Source organism: Protomyctophum parallelum, assembly GCF_964188405.1.
Source record: "Protomyctophum parallelum genome assembly, chromosome: 13".
Taxonomy (NCBI): domain Eukaryota; kingdom Metazoa; phylum Chordata; class Actinopteri; order Myctophiformes; family Myctophidae; genus Protomyctophum; species Protomyctophum parallelum.
This window is the reverse complement of record NC_139708.1, coordinates 3036259-3057678: the sequence shown is the minus strand read 5'-3', so window position 1 is coordinate 3057678 and position 21420 is coordinate 3036259. Positions and strand designations below refer to the sequence as shown.

Sequence of the window (21420 nt, the reverse complement as noted above, 5' to 3'; positions counted from 1 at the left end):
TCACTCTGAGAGGGTACATATGGAGCCAAATGGACCTCTACGGGTCTGTCACTCTGAGAGGGTACATATGGAGCCAAATGGACCTTTATGGGTCTGTCACTCTGAGAGGGTACATATGGAGCCAAATGGACCTTTACGGGTCTGTCACTCTGAGAGGGTACATATGGAGCCAAATGGACCCTTATGGGTCTGTCACTCTGAGAGGGTACATATGGAGCCAAATGGACCCTTATGGGTCCCATAAAGGTGTCATTCATGCATGTGTGGTGTGGCAAGATTTCCTTCAGCTTGGCAAAGACAAAACCCAGATAATCGTCTTTTGTGCTTAAGGAAAAAGAAGTTGAGCCAAACATCTTTGTGTAATTATGGATTCAGATCTAACCTTTTAATAATCACATCAAGGCATTATAACAAAACAACAAGCCTATTACCGTCTTGGAAATAGAGCAAGAATTACACGTTTCATGTCCACGCAAGACGTAGATACAAACATGTCCAATGTCTTAATCTGCAGCAGGTTAAGACTACAGATATGGGCGTCTCGGGGGAACAGCAGGGGGCCAAATGTGCCATAACGGGTCTGTAACTCTGAGAGCGAGTAAGGGGGTTATAAACTAGACTTGAGCACCAAAGTCCTGACGTCACTCCCGCCCACTACCCCGTATTGTGGGTAGTGGATTCGAATCCACCGCGGTGCATTCGGCTTTGTCGAGCGTCTTTCCAAAATGGCTGGTGTGCATAGAGCCTATCGACACTGTACATAATCCTATGGGCTGGGAGCGTCACCTGTCAGCAGGCAGTGTTGGGCGAGAGGAGTAGGACGAAGGCTCTACGTCCTCCCAGTAGGTGCTCCTCACTGGCAGGTGAGTCAGTAGGATACAACAGTGACGACACAGAAATGTGCATGGGGGATGAATGGAATCAATTAATTCATGTTCCAAAAACAGATCAGCCTGTTGATTCTGTCAGCTATTGTGTCTCGTTTATGATATAGAGTTATATTTTCTTACTCTTTGGATAAATGAGTACTTTTTCCACCGTCAGTTGATGCTTCATATCCGTACGAGTAAAATCGCCTGGCGGATTTGTTTATTTTTGGAACACGGTTCTTCTTATATGACTCGATCTAAGATTTCCCTATATGGGGAATTTCAATAGAAAATGATGATTCTGTGATCCAGGGGGAGAGCGGCCTTCAGAGCCAGTGATGTCAGACTTGGGTGCTCTATAGGGGGGGTACTGAGTTCCAGTAGGACTGTGTTTAACCCATTCTGACCGGGCACCCATTTTGGTGTTAGCATCATGTTATGCTTTAGCTATTGAAAAATAGCAGATCTACAAGCTCGTATCGCGCCACCGAGTGGCGCGATACGAGCTTGTAGGTCTGCTATTTTTGAATAATCGAAGAACGACTGACATTTTTAGAATCTGATCTCGGGTCAGAATGGGTTAATCAGACCAGTGTGTGTCCAGTGGAAACCTCGTATGAATCTGATCTCAGGTCAGAATGGGATAAAGGAGGCTAGGGGTTGTGGGTGCCTGTGGGGGCCTATGAGGGGGCTATAGGGGTGTCTGGGGAAGCTGCCCCGGGGCTCACAGAGGCTGCAGCAGCCTCCTTCTGTGGGGGCCTATGAGGGGGCTATAGGGGTGTCTGGGGAAGCTGCCCCGGGGCTCACTGAGGCTGCAGCAGCCTCCTTCTCCTGTGGGGGCCTATGAGGGGGCTGTAGGGGTGTCTGGGGAAGCTGCCCCGGGGCTCACTGGGGCTGCAGCAGCCTCCTATGAGGGGGCTGTAGGGGTGTCTGGGGAAGCTGCAGCGGGGCTCACTGAGGCTGCAGCAGCCTCCTTCTGTGGGGGCCTATGAGGGGGCTGTAGGGGTGTCTGGGGAAGCTGCCCCGGGGCTCACTGAGGCTGCAGCAGCCTCCTATGAGGGGGCTGTAGGGGTGTCTGGGGAAGCTGCAGCGGGGCTCACTGAGGCTGCAGCAGCCTCCTTCTGTGGGGGCCTATGAGGGGGCTGTAGGGGCGTCTGGGGAAGCTGCCCCGGGGCTCACTGAGGCTGCAGCAGCCTCCTATGAGGGGGCTGTAGGGGTGTCTGGGGAAGCTGCAGCGGGGCTCACTGAGGCTGCAGCAGCCTCCTATGAGGGGGCTGTAGGGGTGTCTGGGGAAGCTGCAGCGGGGCTCACTGAGGCTGCAGCAGCCTCCTTCTGCACCAGCTCCGGCTCGTCCCAGCCGGCCTGCGGCGGGTGCACCAGCACCTTGTCAATCAGCCCAAAGTCCTGCGCCTGCATGGGACTCATGTAGCGGTCTCTCTCCATCACGCTTTCTGGGAGAGAGAAGACGACACATGAATCCCACCTTCCACCTCACATTAGAACCCTTTAAATAAATACCTTCTACATCAGAAACTCACTTTGATTTCTTGATTTTTTTCAAAAATGTTCAAAAATAGCAAATAGCTAAATATTGTACAAGCTCACAGTGCAGCATGAAGTGATGTGAGCTCACAGCGCAGCATGAAGTGATGTGAGCTCACAGTGCAGCATGAAGTGATGTGAGCTCACAGAGCAGCATGAAGTGATGTGAGCTCACAGCGCAGCATGAAGTGATGTGAGCTCACAGTGCAGCATGAAGTGATGTGAGCTCACAGCGCGGCATGAAGTGATGTGAGCTCACAGCGCAGCATGAAGTGATGTGAGCTCACAGCGCAGCATGAAGTGATGTGAGCTCACAGCGCAGCATGAAGTGATGTGAGCTCACAGCGCAGCATGAAGTGATGTGAGCTCACAGCGCAGCATGAAGTGATGTGAGCTCACAGCGCAGCATGAAGTGATGTGAGCTCACAGCGCAGCATGAAGTGATGTGAGCTCACAGTGCAGCATGAAGTGATGTGAGCTCACAGCGCAGCATGAAGTGATGTGAGCTCACAGCGCGGCATGAAGTGATGTGAGCTCACAGCGCGGCATGAAGTGATGTGAGCTCACAGCGCGGCATGAAGTGATGTGAGCTTGTATATCTTATATATCTTGTATATCATGAAGTGATGTGAGCTTTTGTATATCTGCTATTTTTGAATAGCTAAAATGACACGGAGGCTTTCCCGGTTATAATGGTTAACAACAAATGTCTGTCCCATTTAACCCATTCTGACCTGAGATCAGATTCATACGAGGTTTCCTCCGGACACACACTGGTCTGATGAACCCATTCTGACCTGAGATCAGATTCTAAAAATGTCAGTCGCTCTTCGATTTTTCAAAAATAGCAGACCTACAAGCTCGTATCGCGCCACTCGGTGGCGCGATACGAGCTTGTAGATCTGCTATTTTTAAATAGCTAAAGCATAGCATGATGCTGACACCAAAATGGGTTCCCGTTCAGAATGGGTTAATATTAATAATACCAGTAAGACGCCCTGAGGGTGTTTTTCCTTTTTTTAATTTGTCAGTTCGCTTTTCGGCTACCGTATGCTCCGCTCTGCAGTCATATTAGCTTACCGTTGACTTAGATGTTAGCGCGGCAGAAAGAATGACTCGTCTCTCCTAATCCAGGGCGCTCTCCGTGGTTATGAACGGATCGATAATATGCTGGCGCTTCATTTCTGCTCCTCATCCGTCTCTCTCCCGCAAAATATGAACGCTTTTTGGATTATATATCGTATAAACTAAAACGATAGCAATGTAAGCTAGCAATGTAAAGCACACCTATTTAGCGGATTGTTTCCGGGTCGTGGTTTTCAGAGTAAAAGCGGCCATGTCTTTCTGGCACCCCAGAGCTCCTATTTTGAACGACTTCCGGCACTGATTGTGTTAAAGTCCATAGACTTTGATGCCATATGAAAAATGGTTTGGGTTCCAATAAATGTAATCAAATAACCGCTTGTGCCCAAAACAGTGAAACTATTAAAAGAGTCAGTATATTCAGTATTTACTCGAGTATATCATCGCTATTGGGTGGAAACCTCATGTGTCTGAAAACTGTTCGCTTCAGGATTAAAATTTTAAAAATAGCAAAAGTAGCAGATCTACAAGCTCAAAACGTGGTAATTCATGCTTCGTTTCGAGCTTGCAGGTCTGATACTTTTATGTGACGCCATAGTATGATCAAGTGGTGCATTCATTTACGAGAAAGCACACAAAAACGTTTGAATATGGAGGTGAGACGATGCTTTGTGCACCACTGGCAAACACACATGGACTGTACAGTGACATACCGATGGTTTCCAGAGGCTGGCCGGTGTGTTTGGCATAGATAATGTTGAGCTGCCTCTTCAGTTTGAGGATCTCTTCAGCTTGGATGGCAATGTCCGTGGCCTGCCCCTGTATGGACACGTACAAACAACAACAAACACATTAGTCAAACTAGAGTAGTCACAACATCTCAGAGGCACAGAACACCCAAATGTAGTTCTAATCCCGCCCACCCGGACATCTGAATAGCCCTCTGGCTCCTCCACAAGCTGGGTTTTAAACTAGGGATGCACCGAAAAGGAAATTCTTGGCCGAAACCGAATACCGAATATAGGAAACAGTTGGCCGAAAACCGAATACCGAATATCCGAATATGATTCATATTATATATAATTTTTCCTACCATTGCTGTCATGGCCGTACCTTAAAGCTACCTGATTTATGGCAAAGGAAATGGCTATGGCAAAACGTAACTTAAATAATAATCACCATTATGGGTCCATAAAACATTTATTCAGCTCTTTTGAATGCATTAATTGCATACACTATTCAGTGATATATTTTCTGCCTATTCGGGGGAGAAGCCGAATAGGCCGAAAATGCATTTTATAGCCATTTTCTGCCGCATATTTTCTGCGGCCGAATATTCGGTGCATCACTATTTTAAACGTTTAATTTCTTCTGATATGATATTTCGAAAAGGTTTTTCAGTGGACTTCGGTAGAACATAGTCTAAACCTACAGTAAATGATAATATGAGCGCCGGCGTTTTCGAATTCCATTCATCAAGTTTTTTAAGTGGTGCAACCACTTCTACATCCAGCTTACAATGTCCGTGTGCCTGTTTGTGTGTGTGTGTGTGTGTGTGTGTGTGTGTGTACCCCTGAGCATGAAATTGGAACGAGAGAAGTATGTGACATGGCTGCCACCTGCTGGACGCAAACGATACAGAGAAGAAATTGGAATCATACAAATTGGAACGAACCAATAGATGGGAGTTGCACCACTTGGTTCACACTGGTGTGATTTTTTTCTTCAGTTTTGGATTCTGGACTCACCGTTAACAGAATTGTTTAATCCAGGGTTCCACCGCTCGTAAAACACTATACCCGACATTTGTTTAATGCGTTTAATTCGCAGTTTTAAAATAATTAAAAAGAAACAGCGGATTTATCCGGGACCTGGTGACGAGGCCGTCACGTTATGATGACGAAACCGGAAATCAAGTCATCATCTGGGCTGCTAGGGCTTCTGGGAAATTGAGCCCAATGCAAGTGGACGGGGGGGGGGGTTTGTTTGGACTACAACTTGCTCTGCACTGTGGTTTCGTTCCGTATTGTCATGGCCGGATATTCGTGGTTGAAAGCTGCAAATACTTCAGCGTATGCTCTAAAAGGCAATAAAACAGTCTCGGCAGCGTAGAATATTTGATTAAATAGCGGGTAAAGCGTTTTATGCCGTCAAACTGTTAAGGAACGTTTCGCAAACTAAAACTCACCCTGGCTCCTCCAGACGGCTGGTGCACCATGATGCGCGCGTTGGGCAGCGAGTGCCTCATGCCCGTGGTGCCCGCTGTGAGCAGCAGGCTGCCCATGCTGGCGGCCTGGCCCACGCACCACGTGGCGATGGGGTTCAGAATGTACTGCATGGTGTCATAGATGGCCAGGCCCGACGTCACTACGCCACCTACAGCACCGGAGGGGAGGAGAACACACACACACACACACACACACACACACACACACACACGGTTGGTTCCTCAGTGGTTCCTTAAGACACTGGTTTGACTGTGTTCCTAGTTATAACTGCCATTTCCCCCTAGTGCTTTTTAGATGTGAACTGACCACTGTCTGTAATATGCATAAAACTGCTGAATGTGATGCCCAATGTCGTGTTCATTAGTATTATTATCATCTTACCAGGACTATTAATGTACATATGGATAGGTTTGTTGTTGCTTTCTGACTGTAAAAACAACAGCTGTGCAATAACCAGACTGGCCACCGTGTCATCAATCTGGAGACACAGACAGAGAGACAGACAGAGAGACCTTTGTTAATGCCGTGGGGGAAATTCCATTTCAGCTTCACCCGGCTGATGGTTTAAGCTTAGTTTACTGTAGTTTAAATATCTTGCTTGGACACACTTTTATCAATAAATAGACATGACCTATGAACAGCCATGAACACCTGTAAATCGCAACGGTTAACATTTAAATATTGCTGCCATTTGTTTCAAGTGTATCCCAAGCTAACCATTACCTTCGTGTACTGTAACGACACTCGTTTTAAAGTATATGTAAATTGTATTCATGTTTACAACTCGTACCCCATCAAAGTACATACAAGATATCTCAATCTGCCCAACAAAGCAGATCTACAAGTTCTGCTATTTTTTAGCAATGAGATTAAGTATAGACATTAGACAGAAAAGAAGTGGGCCAAGTACAGACAACTCACGTCCAGTTCACTAACTCTGCAGAGTAGTTCACCCAACACGTTACCGGTACTTATTTTACACACCTTGAATTCACGGAGATTTCTTCGTTTTTGCCAATTTGTCAAAGCAAATGATTTAATGCCATTTGTGTGGATGAACTACTCCTTTAGGTGTTGAAATTTAACCCATTCTGAACGGGCACCCATTTTGGTGTTAGCATCATGTTATGCTTTAGCTATTTAAAAATAGCAGATCTACAAGCTCATATCGCGCCACCGAGTGGCGCGATACGAGCTTGTAGGTCTGCTATTTTTGAAAAATCAAAGAACGACTGACAATTTTAGAATCTGATCTCAGGTCAGAATGGGTTAATCAGACCAGTGTGTGTCCGGCGGAAACCTCGTATGAATCTGATCTCAGGTCAGAATGGGTTAAAGGGAAAGTGTTGTGTTTACGCACCGGTCCCATGACACATATGATCCTTTCTCTGAGCAGACGAGAGTAGATGTCGTAGGCTCTCTCCCCTCGGCCCTGACAAGACAAAACATTAACAACAAGAATATAAATGACTGAGATTGAGAATCGGTTCCATCACAGAATTAATTCCAAAGTCATTGAGAATCAGAGATTTTGGCTTATCGAATTGTCTTATCTAGTGATGCACCGATGTATCGGTCCACTTATCGGTATCGGCTGATATTTGCTGTTATTGGTCCATATCGGTAAATAAAACTGACTTTAACCAATGGCAGTAGCTGATGTTTATCTGTAGTTGATAAGCATATATTTTGCATTGGCTATACCCAGGGGGCAAACCACCCTTTTTTTAGGAAACCTGCATTTGCCATGACCTCAAAGGTTGTCCACCAGAAATAGTATCTATGACCCCGTAGGATCACAACCTATATGGACAACCCGGTCAATTTTTTGCTGGAAGTCCAATATGGCCGCCGCAATATTGGCCCCTATTAGTTATAATGGGGGGTGAATAGGGCAACATTTTAAACCAAAACCAAAATCCACGAAACTTCTCAGGTTGATCAATGATATAAATATGAACATATTTTGTATTGAAGGTTTCCATGAAATTCAATATGGCCGCCACAATATGGCCACCACAATATTAGCACCCAGAAAATAGGTTTGGCTCTAACTTCTGAACCAGATGAGCTAGAAAGGCAAAATCAGTGTCTATTTCATGTTTTCTGACCATGAGAGACTCAATGGAATACCTATTTTTATTATTGGGTGTGTCTGGACCCTTATTGTGCATATTTACAAGATGGTGGCTACCCGAAATAGTGCTTTACCATGATTTCTACCATGATTGTTGACTGTTTTGAATATCGTCACCTTATTAAACTAATTGCCTAAGTCATTTTTTGCCAAATTGCTTTTTTGGCCTAAATCACCACCTGGTGATGCTGGCCACCTCTGGTAAAATCACCCGAGCCCTAATGTAAAAGGCCTTCCTGTTACACCCTATTAAAACAATGGCCTATGTCAAGAGAGAGATATTATTTTGCCTAAGTCATAATAAAATGTGACTTAGGCCATTTTAACACATGGGAATGGGAGTGAATGGGACTGAATGGGAGTGAAATGGAGGTACTGTTACTATGGGACTGATACTATGGGAGTGCATGGGAGGTACTGTTACTATGGGACTGATACTATGGGAGTGAATGGGAGTAAATGGGAGTGAAAGGGAGGTACTGTTACTATGGGTAACAGTACCCGGCCAGGAGACAACCCACAGAGCCTAGTCCCTCCATGTGCCAGAAGTGTACCTCCCAGCCTTGGCAGAGTAGTTCTGGAGTAGTTCCAACAGATTGTGTGCCCCTGGTTTTTCCCTAGTGCAGAGCTACCAACCTGCACACATTTTGTGTACCAACCACGCAATTCTAGGTGTCTATACGCCTAGAATTGTGTGGTTGGTACACAAAATGTGTGCAGGTTGGTAGCTCTGCTAGTGGGACTGATTGAGGGTAGCTACTGGGACGTAAGTCGGGACTTGATCACTCCCGGCTGGGTCGCCTAAGTGATGGGTATGATGTTGAGAGATCCGAAACACCGTTGACCTCAGGATACATCACTGAGGATACGTCCCAGGTGCATCTATGCGATGTTTTTTAGTTATAGTTCTTCTATTTATATAGTGACTCATAGGAATAGACTATGTGACAACCAGGTATAGTCTGGTGACACCGGAGAGACGGGTGACAGCCGGAATGTAGACGGCACCCGGGTGAGCAGTATGGGTTAGCACCCCAGCCTGTGTCCTCCGTGAGGAGGAAGTCCAACAACCCTCGGTGAGGCCTTTGGGAGGGCCATGCAAGCAGCAAGCGGAACCGCAGCACCATGACCCTGCAGAACCATTGCCCAATGCCCACCACTCCTGAATGAACTGTCTGGTGCTGGGACTCTGGTGCAACGCACAGGTCCTTGCTCTACTCCTGGTGAGAGCAGGAGTGGACCTGGTGAGACGTAGGAGGGGCCCGACCAGGAGACAACCCACAGAGCCTAGTCCCTCCATGTGCCAGAAGTGTACCTCCCAGCCCTGGCAGAGTAGTTCTGGAGTAGTTCCAACGGATTGTGTGCCGCTGGTTTTTCCCTAGTGGGACTGATTGAGGGTATAGCTACTGGGACGTAAGTCGGGACTTGATCAACCCCGGCTGGGTCGCCTGAGTGAGGGGTATGATGTTGAGAGACCCGAAACCCTGTTGACCTCAGGATACATCACTGAGGATACGTCCCAGGTGCATCCATGCAACGTTTTTTAGTTATGGGACTGATACTATGGGAGTGCATGGGACTGAATGGGAGTGAATGGGAGGTACTGTATGGGACTGAATGGGAGTGAAAGGGAGGTACTCTTACTATATGACTGATACTATGGGAGTGAATGGGAGTTACTGATACTATGGGACTGAATGGGAGTGAAAGGGAGGTACTGTTACTATGGGACTGATACTATGGGAGTGCATGGGAGTGAATGGGAGGCATTGTTACTATGAGACTGATACTATGGGAGTGAATGGGAGGGAATGTAACTGAATGGGAGGTACTGTTACTATGGGACTGACACGATGGGAGTGAATGGGACTGAATGGGAGTGAATGGGGTGTACTGTTACTATGTGACTGAATGGGAGTGAATAAAAGTGAATGGGAGTGAATGGGGGAGTGAATGGGACTGCATCGGAGTGAATGGGAGGTACTGTTACCATGGGACTGTCACTCTCATTCACTCCCATTCAGAGTGAAAGGGAGTGAATGGGAGTGAATGATATAGGTACTGTTACTATGGGACTGTCACTCCCATTCACTCCCATTCAGAGTGAATGGGACTGAATGGGACTGAATGGGAGTGAGGGAGTGAATGGGAGGTACTGTTACTATAGGACTGTCACTCCCATGCAGTCCCATTCAATCCCATAGTATCAGTCCCATAGTAAAGTAATCTCTAAGATACATTGTTTTGGTCTCTGATTTTATCTTAAATCATTCCTACAACTCTACATAGGATCTGAGGGGAAATGACAATATGCAAGGTCAAAGATATATGTCCCTTTTGTGTCATAAATCTTAGCCAATGGATTAATATTGCTTGTGTTTGCTAAAACAGTCAACAATCATGGTAGAAATCATGGTAAAGCACTATTTCGGGTAGCCACCATCTTGTAAATATGCACAATAAGGGTCCAGACACACCCAATAATGAAAATAGGTATTCCATTGAGTCTCTCATGGTCAGAAAACATGAAATAGACACCGAGTTTGCGTTTCTAGCTCATCTGGTTCAGAAGTTAGAGCCAAACCTATTTTCTGGGTGCCAATATTGTGGCGGCCATATTGTGGCGGCCATATTGAAATTCATGGAAACTTTCAATACAAAAAATGTTCATATTTATATCATTGATCAACCTGAGAAGTTTAGTGGATTTTGGTTTTGGTTTAAAATTTTGCCCTATTCACCCCCCATTATAACTAATAGGGGCCAATATTGCGGCGGCCATATTGGACTTCCAGCAAAAAATTGACCGGGTTGTCCATATAGGTTGTGATCCTACGGGGTCATAGATACTATTTCTGGTGGACAACCTTTGAGGTCATGGCAAATGCAGGTCAACCCCCTTTGCCCCCTGGGTACTATGTTGGTTATCTGTAGTCTACCAAGCTGCAGATTCTGAACATTTATTTCTTGTATTGAAGATGTGTAGTTTAGTTTCCCTGGCACAAAAGGAGGAAATAAAAACAACAAAAATGAAATAAGCATATATCGGTATCAGTATCGGCTAAATTGTTATTTTAAACATCGGTATCGCCCAATAATTTCCATATGGGTGCATCCCTACTCTTATTGATTCCAGCGGGACCTGACGTAATGTCATTGAAATCAAATCACTGGCACAATAATATTCCAATTCTAATCCTAAGAAAGATTTTGACTTCTGTTGAAGCCAACATTTGATGGTCTGAGGACATTAAATAAATGTGATCTAGTGCCAGTTTTAATCTCCATCCCTGTTAGAGCTATCACGATTATGACATTTTACTTGACGATGAACTATCCCTCATATAATGGCAATTTAATTGTGTTTCTGTCATTGAACATTATGTTCAATCACATTTCTGTTTAGCTTTTAGTCTTCATAAAAACACAAATAACTTATTTTAATAACTTAATTCTTCATAGTGGAAATATCCGATCTACAACATGCGTTTTGAACTGAAAATGGTAAATGGTGCATTTATATAGAACCTTTATCCAAGGCACATTACATAGATTGTGCATTACATTACATTGTGCATTACATTACATTCACCCATTCACACACACATTACATACATTACATTGTGCATTACATTACATTCACCCATTCACACACATTACATACATTACATTGTGCATTACATTACATTCACCCATTCACACACATTACATACATTACATTGTGCATTACATTACATTCACCCATTCACACACATTACATACATTACATTGTGCATTACATTACATTCACCCATTCACACACATTACATACATTACATTGTGCATTACATTACATTCACCCATTCACACACATTACATACATTACATTGTGCATTACATTACATTCACCCATTCACACACATTACATACATTACATTGTGCATTACATTACATTCACCCATTCACACACATTACATACATTACATTACATTACATTGTGCATTACATTACATTGTGCATTACATTACATTCACCCATTCACACACACATTCATGCATTACATTACATTGTGCATTACATTACATTCACCCATTCACACACATTACATACATTGCATTACATTACATTGTGCATTACATTACATTGTGCATTACATTACATTGTGCATTACATTACATTGTGCATTACATTACATTCACCCATTCACACACACATTCATGCATTACATTACATTGTGCATTACATTAACCCATTCACACACACATTCATGCATTACATTACATTGTGCATTACATTACATTCACCCATTCACACACACATTCATGCATTACATTACATTGTGCATTACATTACATTCACCCATTCACACACACATTCATGCATTACATTACATTGTGCATTACATTACATTCACCCATTCACACACATTACATACATTGCATTACATTACATTGTGCATTACATTACATTGTGCATTACATTACATTGTGCATTACATTACATTGTGCATTACATTACATTGTGCATTACATTACATTGTGCATTACATTACATTCACCCATTCACACACACATTCATGCATTACATTACATTGTGCATTACATTACATTCACCCATTCACACACACATTCATGCATTACATTACATTGTGCATTACATTACATTCACCCATTCACACACACATTCATGCATTACATTACATTGTGCATTACATTACATTCACCCGTTCACACACACATTCATACACCGATGGCGACCAATGGCGAACCCTGACGCCACGTGTGTGTGACGCCCCTCTGGCACTCCTATTGGTTAGCGAAAATACAATGTCTCGCCCGGGCGTTTTTGAAAACAAACCGCCTGCGGTCTCCGAGGCTACGCCTGGCCTAACACATAGGAGAACTGAACCCCCCCCCCCCCCCCCCCCCCCCACCACCACCAACACACACACTGACCGTTTGCTCCACCACTATAGGGATGAGAGGACTCTTCCATTGGGGGCTGTGATGGAATGTTCTGCTGCATCTGAATGCTGTGCTTCCACACTGCAACACCCTCTGAAACACACAGACAGCAATGTTATTCACCCATTCTGACCGGGCACCCATTTTGGTGTCGGCGTCATGTTATGCTTTAGCTATTGAAAAATAGCAGATCTACAAGCTCATATCGCGCCACCGAGTGGCGCGATATGAGCTTGTAGGTCTGCTATTTTTTGAAAAATCGAAGAACGACTGACATTTTTTTAAATCTGATCTCAGGTCAGAATGGGTTAATCAGACCAGTGTGTGTCCAGTGGAAAACTCGTATGAATCTGATCTCAGGTCAGAATGGGTTAACCTGGGGGGGGGGGGGGGTAGATTTGTATTATTACTACAATACCCACTTCAGCCCTATACACAGTTCGGCCATTTGAAAATAGCCAATCTACAAGCAATATGTCTCCATGCAACGCGTTGTGACTGAGCTTGTAGATCAGCTATTTTCAAGAGGGTTTTAGACACTTTAAAAACATATGAAATGGGACAGTCTGCACATAATGAGTACTTTCTACTTTTGGTTAAATAAGTCTTTTACCAAGACTTTTGTACATTCACTCAATTACATTTCTACATTGCAGTATTGCAGTAAAAAGAAAAGTGAGTACTTTTTCCCATCACTGGTAATATGTCCTAAAACGGTGGTTCTTAAAGTGGGATTGGGGACCCCCAGAGGTCAATGAGAGGGTTCCAGGGGGTCCCCAGAGGTCATTAGTCCCCAGTGAAATGAGTTAGAGGCTAGAGGGACCATCTCACAGCGCTTCCCAATGTGACACGTTGTGAGCTTGTAGATCTGCTATGTTCAACAACAACAATAACAATAGTAATAGTCTTCTGGTCCTTTCTGCTTTTCCCTTCAGGGGTCACCACAGCGAATCATCTACCTCCAATCTCACCCTGTCCTCTGTCACCACAGCCAATCATCTGCCTCCATCTCACCCTGTCCTCTGTCACCACAGCGAATCATCTACCTCCAATCTCACCCTGTCCTCTGTCACCACAGCCAATCATCTACCTCCAATCTCACCCTGTCCTCTGTCACCACAGCGAATCATCTACCTCCAATCTCACCCTGTCCTCTGCCTCCTCTTCTCTCACACCAACTAACGTCATGTCCTCTTCACCACAATACATCCAGAAATCCTCTCTGCCTGGCAGTTCCATCCTCAACATCCTTCTACCGATATACTCACTGTCCTCCTCTGTACGGGAGCGTACCTATGTTCCCCAGGTTCTATATGTTCCCCACTTACCCCTGCAAAAAAGGTTCTATGTTCCCCACTTACCCCTGCAAAAAAGGTTCTATGTTCCCAGGGTTCTATGTTACCCACTCAACTAAAAAGGTTCTATGTTCTCCATTTAGCTATAAAGGTTCTATGTTCCCCATTTACCTCTAAAAAAAAAAAGGTTCTATGTTCCCCGCTCACCAAAAAATGCAGGAAATATTACAATTTATAATTCAAATTATGAATGATATGTCTAAGCACACATAATGGGGAGAAACTTGTCCTTTGGGTGACCTAAGAGTATCCTTTGCCCTGGTGGTCATCCTGGTGGTACTATAGACTATATAGCTTCTCTGCTATAGTCTATTAGACTAGCATTGTTTCTGCTATAGAGTCTATTAGAGCAGATACATTACAGTACATTTCAAGGCAAGCACAACTCAATGCAAAGACTGTTAACTGTGAGTGGACGACCCAATAAAGCATTACACTTGTTTACAAGAGGGTCGACCTTGTTCAATTCATCAAAAAACATTTAGAGACGTACAAATAGACACTTCTATAGCCAATGAACAGAACAGGAATTCATCACAAAGGAGGTAAAAAGGGAAAAGAAACATAAACAGTGAGGGGAAGGGGGGGGGGGGGGTGATTCAGATGTTACGGGGGCCAGTTTCGAATTGCAGCCCTTTGAGAGCCGATTTGGTCAGTTACACTTGCAGCGGGGACTGGACCAAAGATCAGAACTGACAGACCATGCCCTTTGCGTCACTCTCACTCATATAAGCATGAATACATCTAGCCCAATATGTGCCCTCGGAACATTTTAATTTGTGCCTATTAATCATTCAGATCCAATACTCACTCGTATCAGCATGTTGACGTGATGTAACGTGATGTTTTAACCCCGCTGTCACACTGGAACTACTTACTGACATTCGTCTGCCGGCCGGGGCTTTCTGCTTCCGGGGTCTTATGGTTTGCTATTTATCTTGGTACATCACTGCCATCTAGCGGCCATATGGAGGTAAGACATTCCCATGGGAAAAGCCAACAGGGCTTTTAAAAACCTAAAACAGCCAGCCACCAGGGGAATTTCAGCAGTGGTGGGAAAAGTAGTCAAATGTTTTATTAGTAAAAGTATCAATACTGCAATATAAAAAATACTTGAATCCGGAATTCAAAAGTATTGGCATCAAACTGTACTTAAAGTAGCCTACCACAATTAAAAGTACTCATGCAGAATGTCTCATTTGAAGTTTTCAAACAAACGTATAAGCAAATGATTTGAAAATGTCAGATCTACAAGCTCACACTGTATATAGGGCTGAGATGTATGAAAAGAGGCCCTGTGCAGTGTGCGCCACAGCGCAAAGCCAGGTCTGGGCTGGGTGCTACACTTGCATATAGGCTATTCTCTTGATTAACGTTTTCCAGTTTTTAAGTGTTGAGTTCTTTTGTCAGACCTCTAAAATGTCATTCCTGCATATAGGCTTAATAGTTATATAGTTACGGTCAATTTCACACCAGAAATGTATTAGATTGCATGTGTCTTATAAATTACTTCCAGTTGCTGTTTAGGCTCTCTAGTGCGTTGTGTTGTGTTGTGTTGTGTTGTGTTGTGTTGCTGTTTAGGCTCTCTAGTGCGTTGTGTTGTGTTGTGTTGTGTTGTGTTGTGTTGCTGTTTAGGCTCTCTAGTGCGTTGTGTTGTGTTGTGTTGTGTTGTGTTGTGTTGCTGTTTAGGCTCTCTAGTGCGTTGTGTTGTGTTGTGTTGTGTTGTGTTGTGTTGTGTTGTGTTGTGTTGTGTTGTGTTGCTGTTTAGGCTCTCTAGTGCGTTGTGCGTGCTGTGCACTATTGCTTTCAACTTTCAAGAACTGTGATGGCACAAAAAGAAAAATGATTAAGTGAAGGCCCCCACCTTCACTTAATGCAGCCCGCAGGTTGATATCAACTGGTGGCCTGGGGGGCACATGTGGGGCACCGCCGCACCCACTGTATTTATATTGGCAACTATATTGTCATGTAGTGCTCTAAACAAACATTAAAATCCCATAGACCTGGCTGCCATATGACATAATCCTCAAAAACGTATTGGAGTGTATTGGAGGGACTATAGTTCCCCTTAAAAAGCATAATATGTTAATTGTTTTTACATAATGTATTGGATTGGGACCAAGACCATTTTATATTTGACAGTAGCTATAAGTAACTGATGGTAATTCCACTGATTCAGTCCCATCTTTTTTCTTTTTTTTTTAAGATATTTTTTTGCGGCTTACGCCTTTATTGATTTTTTAAGGGATAGAAAGTAGGCTGACAGGAAACGGGAGAGAGATGGGGGGATGACATGCGGTAAAGGCCGTGTCGGATCCGGGAGTCGAACCCGCGGCACACCGCGCGCGACTGGATCACCAGTCCGGTGCCCAGACCGTTACGCTACGGCCTGGGCCATTCAGTCCCATCCTTGTGCCATAAAACAGAAGTAGGTCTACTGTAATTGACCCAACTATTCTGGCCCCGTCAGGCCGTCAGTTCTGCCTGGCCTTTGCCTGCAGTGCTCTGAGGCGTTCCAAGAGAGGAGGGTGGGAATAGTGCCACATGGAAAATGTCCAGTCAGACACAGGGAACACCAAGTTGTCCTTGTTAAGCTTAATGAGGGCAGAACAGAGATCAGAGGTTTTGCCCATGGCCCGTGCAAAAGCATCTGCCTGGAACTCAAATCTGCGGCTTAAGACCGTCAGACAAAATGACAGGAGCTCATTGTAAGGTGAGAAAATGAACTGGAAGATTATCAATAAGCCAATTAAGGTAGGCTGGCTGTCATGGAAGCCAAAGGCTAGGAACAGGTCCTTCCGTCCAATCAGAGCAGCGAAGAGGATGAAGCCCAGAAAGGAATCCATCTGACTGATGACAATATTCTTGACAGTATGGCCAAGCTTCCAGTGTCCCAGCTCATGAGCTAGGACTGCAAGGACCTCAGCATCGTTGCAGCCTTGCTTTTTGTTATTTGGCTTGGCTTTGGGCTGGCTGCTGGGTTTGTCGTGAGCCTCTGTCTGCTCTGGGTGGGGTGCATCTCCAGACTTATTCAGAGGGAAGTAATCGTCCAGGAGGGTGTCAAAAAGCACAATGCGTTTATTCTTGAAGAAGCCATAAAAGTAGGCATTGCTGTGTGAGGAACGCTTGGAACCTTCCACTACATAAATCTTGGCAAGCGGGAAGTCAATAGACCTGGCCATGTTTTCGATCTCTGTTTTCAGTTCCCCATCTGGCAGTGCAGTGAATTTATCAAAGAGCGGAGCGATGTAGTCAGCATAGATGGTTACAATGATCAGGGAAACACACAGGGTAAAGAGCCAGGCATAGATAAAGAAGTAGTTTCCCCCGACTTTTATGATGTAGAGCAGCAGGGCTGTCACAGGCAGCAGGATACACTGTGTGACAACAAACTTCCTCACAGCATCTTTCAGGAAGAAACCCATTGTCTGCTGATTGAAGCCATGCTTCTCCTCGATGACAAATGTGCTGTAGATGCTCCATGGAAGGCCACTTGTGGCACTGAAAAGGGTGGCCAGGCTCAGAAACACAAGGGACTGGGTGATCTCATCATTAGGATCAAATCCAAAGTGATCCGTCACAGAACCAGCCACACCCCACAGTAGAGGGATTCCACCAAGGAGTAGAATCAGCGTTCCTTCAGTCTCAGAGTAGAGTCCAGACCAAAAACTGAAGTTGCTCTTGTCCAGCTGGTACAACCGTGACCTCTCAAATGTGTCATCGTCCACGATCTTCCCCAGCTCCTGGGGAACGCGTATGACTGTCCTGTAGATCCTTCTCTGTCTGTATGCAAGGTATGCCTCCCAAAGGTATATGGTCCACGAAAACCCCAGCACTGAATACAATATTAGTTTCTCCACTGGTAGGCCACGTATAGTTTCAATCATCTTGTTCCTATTTCCAGCACCTGTGTTATCTAATCTGGGTTTGCTGGCTAGCTAGCTTGACTGCTTTTTGAGCTTTCCCACTTTAGTAGGCCTAAGTAAAGTATTGTCGACTGCACACTTGATAGACACACTAACAGAAATCCTGAACTTTGTCACGGTTCCCAGTTCCCATTTCGCCTTTACAGACTTTATGTTTCCAGACTATGACATCAGTCCTCTATGGCATGTACATTGTATGATATGACTCCATATTAAGGCAAGGCTTCAGCCCAATTGGCCTGCGTGCGTGCACATTGTCTGTCTGCCTGTGTCTAGTCTGCCTGTGTCTGGCTGGATCGGCGTTCTGGACAACCGGATATTCAAATATGCATACTGTGTGGGAATATTGGTCGGCCTGGCAGTTCTTGACAACCGCCGATCCAGCTGCATTCCGTCTGGTCATGAGTTTGAAGTCGATCTCGGTCGGGCTGTTCGAGATTCACGGAAGGCTGATGTACACTCACGTACACTCACACAGACTTTTGCATATTTATCCCATTTAAACCTTATTTAAAAACGCCTTCTAAATCCTAACCTAAGTGAGGGTCGCACAAAAACATCTATTTTTGAGGGGCACCTCAATTTCTGCCTTTCAGAAATGTAATCATATGTCAGCCAAGTCTATGGACTAAAACAACAGCACCCACGCATGACGTCATGTGGCAGGCAGCCGAGTCTATATGGACTAGGGCTGTCCCCGCCTAAGGATTTGTATAGTCGACTGATAGATGAATACATTTGCTGTTAGTCGACTAATAGTCGACTAAGCAAAAAAAAATTGTATATAAAAATACAATATTTACAAAAATATACAAAAATATTGTATTATTCCACTAGGTCTGTGGGGGACATAAACACATTTGAACATTCTGACTGTTCAAATCTTTTTTTTAAACAACTGAGAGGCTTGTCATTAGCCAGATTGAGCACAGCAGGTGAGATTGAGATTCTGGAGTCTTTCAGGCCAGCACACTGTGCGATTCAAGTCACAGGCAGTGGCACATTGCCACACAGGCAGACACACTCCAGATGCACATTGGAGATTTGAACAGTCAGAATGTTCAAATGTGTTTGTCCCCCACAGACCTAGTGGAATAATACAATATTTTTGTATAGCTTTGTAAATATTGTATTTTTATATACAATTTTTTGGGGCAAAAAAAAAAGTCGATCACACTTGTATGAACTGTATTTATATCGGCCACATGACATGACGTATCACGTCGTCAATGTGAAAAGTCCGTAGACTTCTGTCATATGACTTCTTCAAAAGCCATGCATTGGAGGGGCTATAGCGCCCATCAAATGGTCTATAGACGTGGCTGCCGTGTGACGTCATTCCGAAAGCCAGGCGTTGGAGGAGCTAGCAGTGCCTCCCCTAAAAAGGAAAACTATCTAATCTATACTATTCCTGTTGCAAACAAAAATGACACAGATGCTTTCCTGATGTTAAAGGTATAACAGCGTATAGGCTTTCCGGGTAATAGTTGGACAGATAAAGCACCATGTTATCAGCTTGCCAGTGACACGTCAGGCAGGTCATTGCATGAGTGAAACATGCTAACTCTCCCTCCACTGCCCTGACTTTGTGACGTCAGGGAACGACATCATCAGAGCCAATTTAACAGACCACTCGCCTGCGTAAGTCGACTTATGAAAGAATTGTAAATCTATGGTTCATGTTGTTAAAGCTCAGAATTCTTAGCCTCTGTGTTTCTGCCTCTGTGTCTGTGAGTCTCCATCTGGGCCCTCTCTTCCTAACCTCGTGTCTGTGAGTCTCCATCTGGGCCCTCTCTTCCTAACCTCGTGTCTGTGAGTCTCCATCTGGGCCCTCTCTTCCTAACCTCGTGTCTGTGAGTCTCCATCTGGGCCCTCTCTTCCTAACCTCGTGTCTGTGAGTCTCCATCTGGGCCCTCTCTTCCTAACCTCGTGTCTGTGAGTCTCCATCTGGGCCCTCTCTTCCTAACCTCGTGTCTGTGAGTCTCCATCTGGGCCCTCTCTTCCTAACCTCGTGTCAGGAATCTCTGGGGATTAGAGATAACTGACTATAACGGAAACGTCTGTTTCCATGGCTGTCAGAGGAATATCTTTGCGAACACTTTATCCAGCAGGTGTCCGAGGGCAGGACAGCAGGTGTCCGAGGGCATTGTACACAATACAAGTCAGAGAATATCCCTTCAGAATGGCAAAACGTCCACATAATCGGAATGTAATTACCAGGACAGTCTATCCTATTTCAATGACTATCATTGAACAACAATCTGAAAAGTGTACAACACTTTATCTAGTAGGTGTCCGCACCTTATGCAATACAATACAAAGGCACTCATACAATACAGTGCGGAAGGAATTCACTGAAATAGAGTCGTCAGGACAGTGGCAAAACCTTTTCAAAACAATCCAAAACCAAGACAGTGAATATCACTCCTACAGAGTGGCAAGGATGCCATGGAATCGTGAGTTGAACCGATACAGGGATTACAGCCCATATGATCACAGTCGGGTAAAACTTGAAGACAGTGAAAATGACTTCATCAATGCAAGTTTAGTCATGGTGGAGGAAGCTGAAATGGCTTACATTATATCTCAGGGTCCTTTGAGGAACACATGTGGACACTTCTGGCAAATGGTCTGGGAGCAGAGTTCCAGAGCAGTTATAATGCTCAACCGAGTCACTGAAAAGGGAAGTGAAGCATGTGCCCAGTATTGGCCCACCACAAAAGAGAAACAAGTGGTGTTCACAGACACAGGATTTGCCGTGAGACTTGTGTCAGAGGAGGACATGTCCGATTACACCGTGCGAGTACTAGAACTGCAAAATGCAAAGACAGGGGTGTGCAGGGAGATCTACCACTTTCATTATATCGCATGGCCTGACATGGGTGTCCCAGAATCCCCTGCCTCCTTCCTCGGCTTCCTCTCCAGGGTGCGGGAGTCAGGTTCCTTAGGTCCAGAACACGGGCCGTCTGTGGTACACTGCAGTGCTGGGATAGGACGCTCTGGGACCTTCTCTCTGGTGGATGCCTGCCTGGTTCTGATGGACAAGAAGAAGGACCTATCATCAGTTGACATCCAGAGAGTCCTACTGGACATGAGGAAGTATCGCATGGGCTTGGTCCAGAGCCCAGAGCAGCTCCGCTTCTCCTATATGGCTGTCATAGAGGGAGCCATGGGCTTGGTCCAGACCCCAGAGCAGCTCCGCTTCTCCTATATGGCTGTCATAGAGGGAGCCACGTCTACCCTGAAAGACACAACACAGCAGAAAGTGACGCTCAAACACAACGACATCAAGCCAGATCAATCTGCCTCCTCCACCAACACCTCCACCGTACATTGA

General features: G+C 44.9%; 3 protein-coding genes across 3 annotated transcripts; 1 reads left to right on the top strand and 2 right to left on the bottom strand.

Moving 5' to 3' along the window:
- Positions 1-1543: 1543 nt before the first annotated feature.
- On the bottom strand, positions 1544-15043 carry clpp (caseinolytic mitochondrial matrix peptidase proteolytic subunit). Its single transcript, XM_083779619.1, has 7 exons — positions 14969-15043; positions 12794-12895; positions 7083-7154; positions 6104-6200; positions 5683-5870; positions 4208-4313; positions 1544-2320 (listed from the first exon to the last, which is right to left on the bottom strand). The coding sequence occupies exons 1-7, from the start codon at positions 14978-14980 to the stop codon at positions 2133-2135; spliced, it is 765 nt and encodes a 254-aa protein (XP_083635745.1). The 5' UTR covers positions 14981-15043; the 3' UTR covers positions 1544-2132.
- A 1588-nt stretch (positions 15044-16631) lies between these two features.
- On the bottom strand, positions 16632-18044 carry LOC310869639 (CAAX prenyl protease 1 homolog; the record flags this gene model as incomplete). The annotated part of the gene is made up of 1 exon (XM_083780470.1): positions 16632-18044. One exon carries the CDS (start codon positions 18042-18044, stop codon positions 16632-16634), a length of 1413 nt encoding a protein of 470 aa, XP_083636596.1.
- A 2278-nt stretch (positions 18045-20322) lies between these two features.
- Positions 20323-21420, top strand: LOC310869638 (tyrosine-protein phosphatase non-receptor type 1-like; the record flags this gene model as incomplete). The annotated part of the gene is made up of 1 exon (XM_083780469.1): positions 20323-21420. One exon carries the CDS (start codon positions 20323-20325, stop codon positions 21418-21420), a length of 1098 nt encoding a protein of 365 aa, XP_083636595.1.

Coding starts and splice junctions, on each gene's coding strand:
- clpp (XM_083779619.1), bottom strand. Junction 6,201..7,082: donor TCATATGTGTCATGGGACCG/GTGCGTAAACAC, acceptor CTGTGTCTCCAG/ATTGATGACACGGTGGCCAG. Junction 4,314..5,682: donor AGCCGTCTGGAGGAGCCAGG/GTGAGTTTTAGT, acceptor GTGTCCATACAG/GGGCAGGCCACGGACATTGC.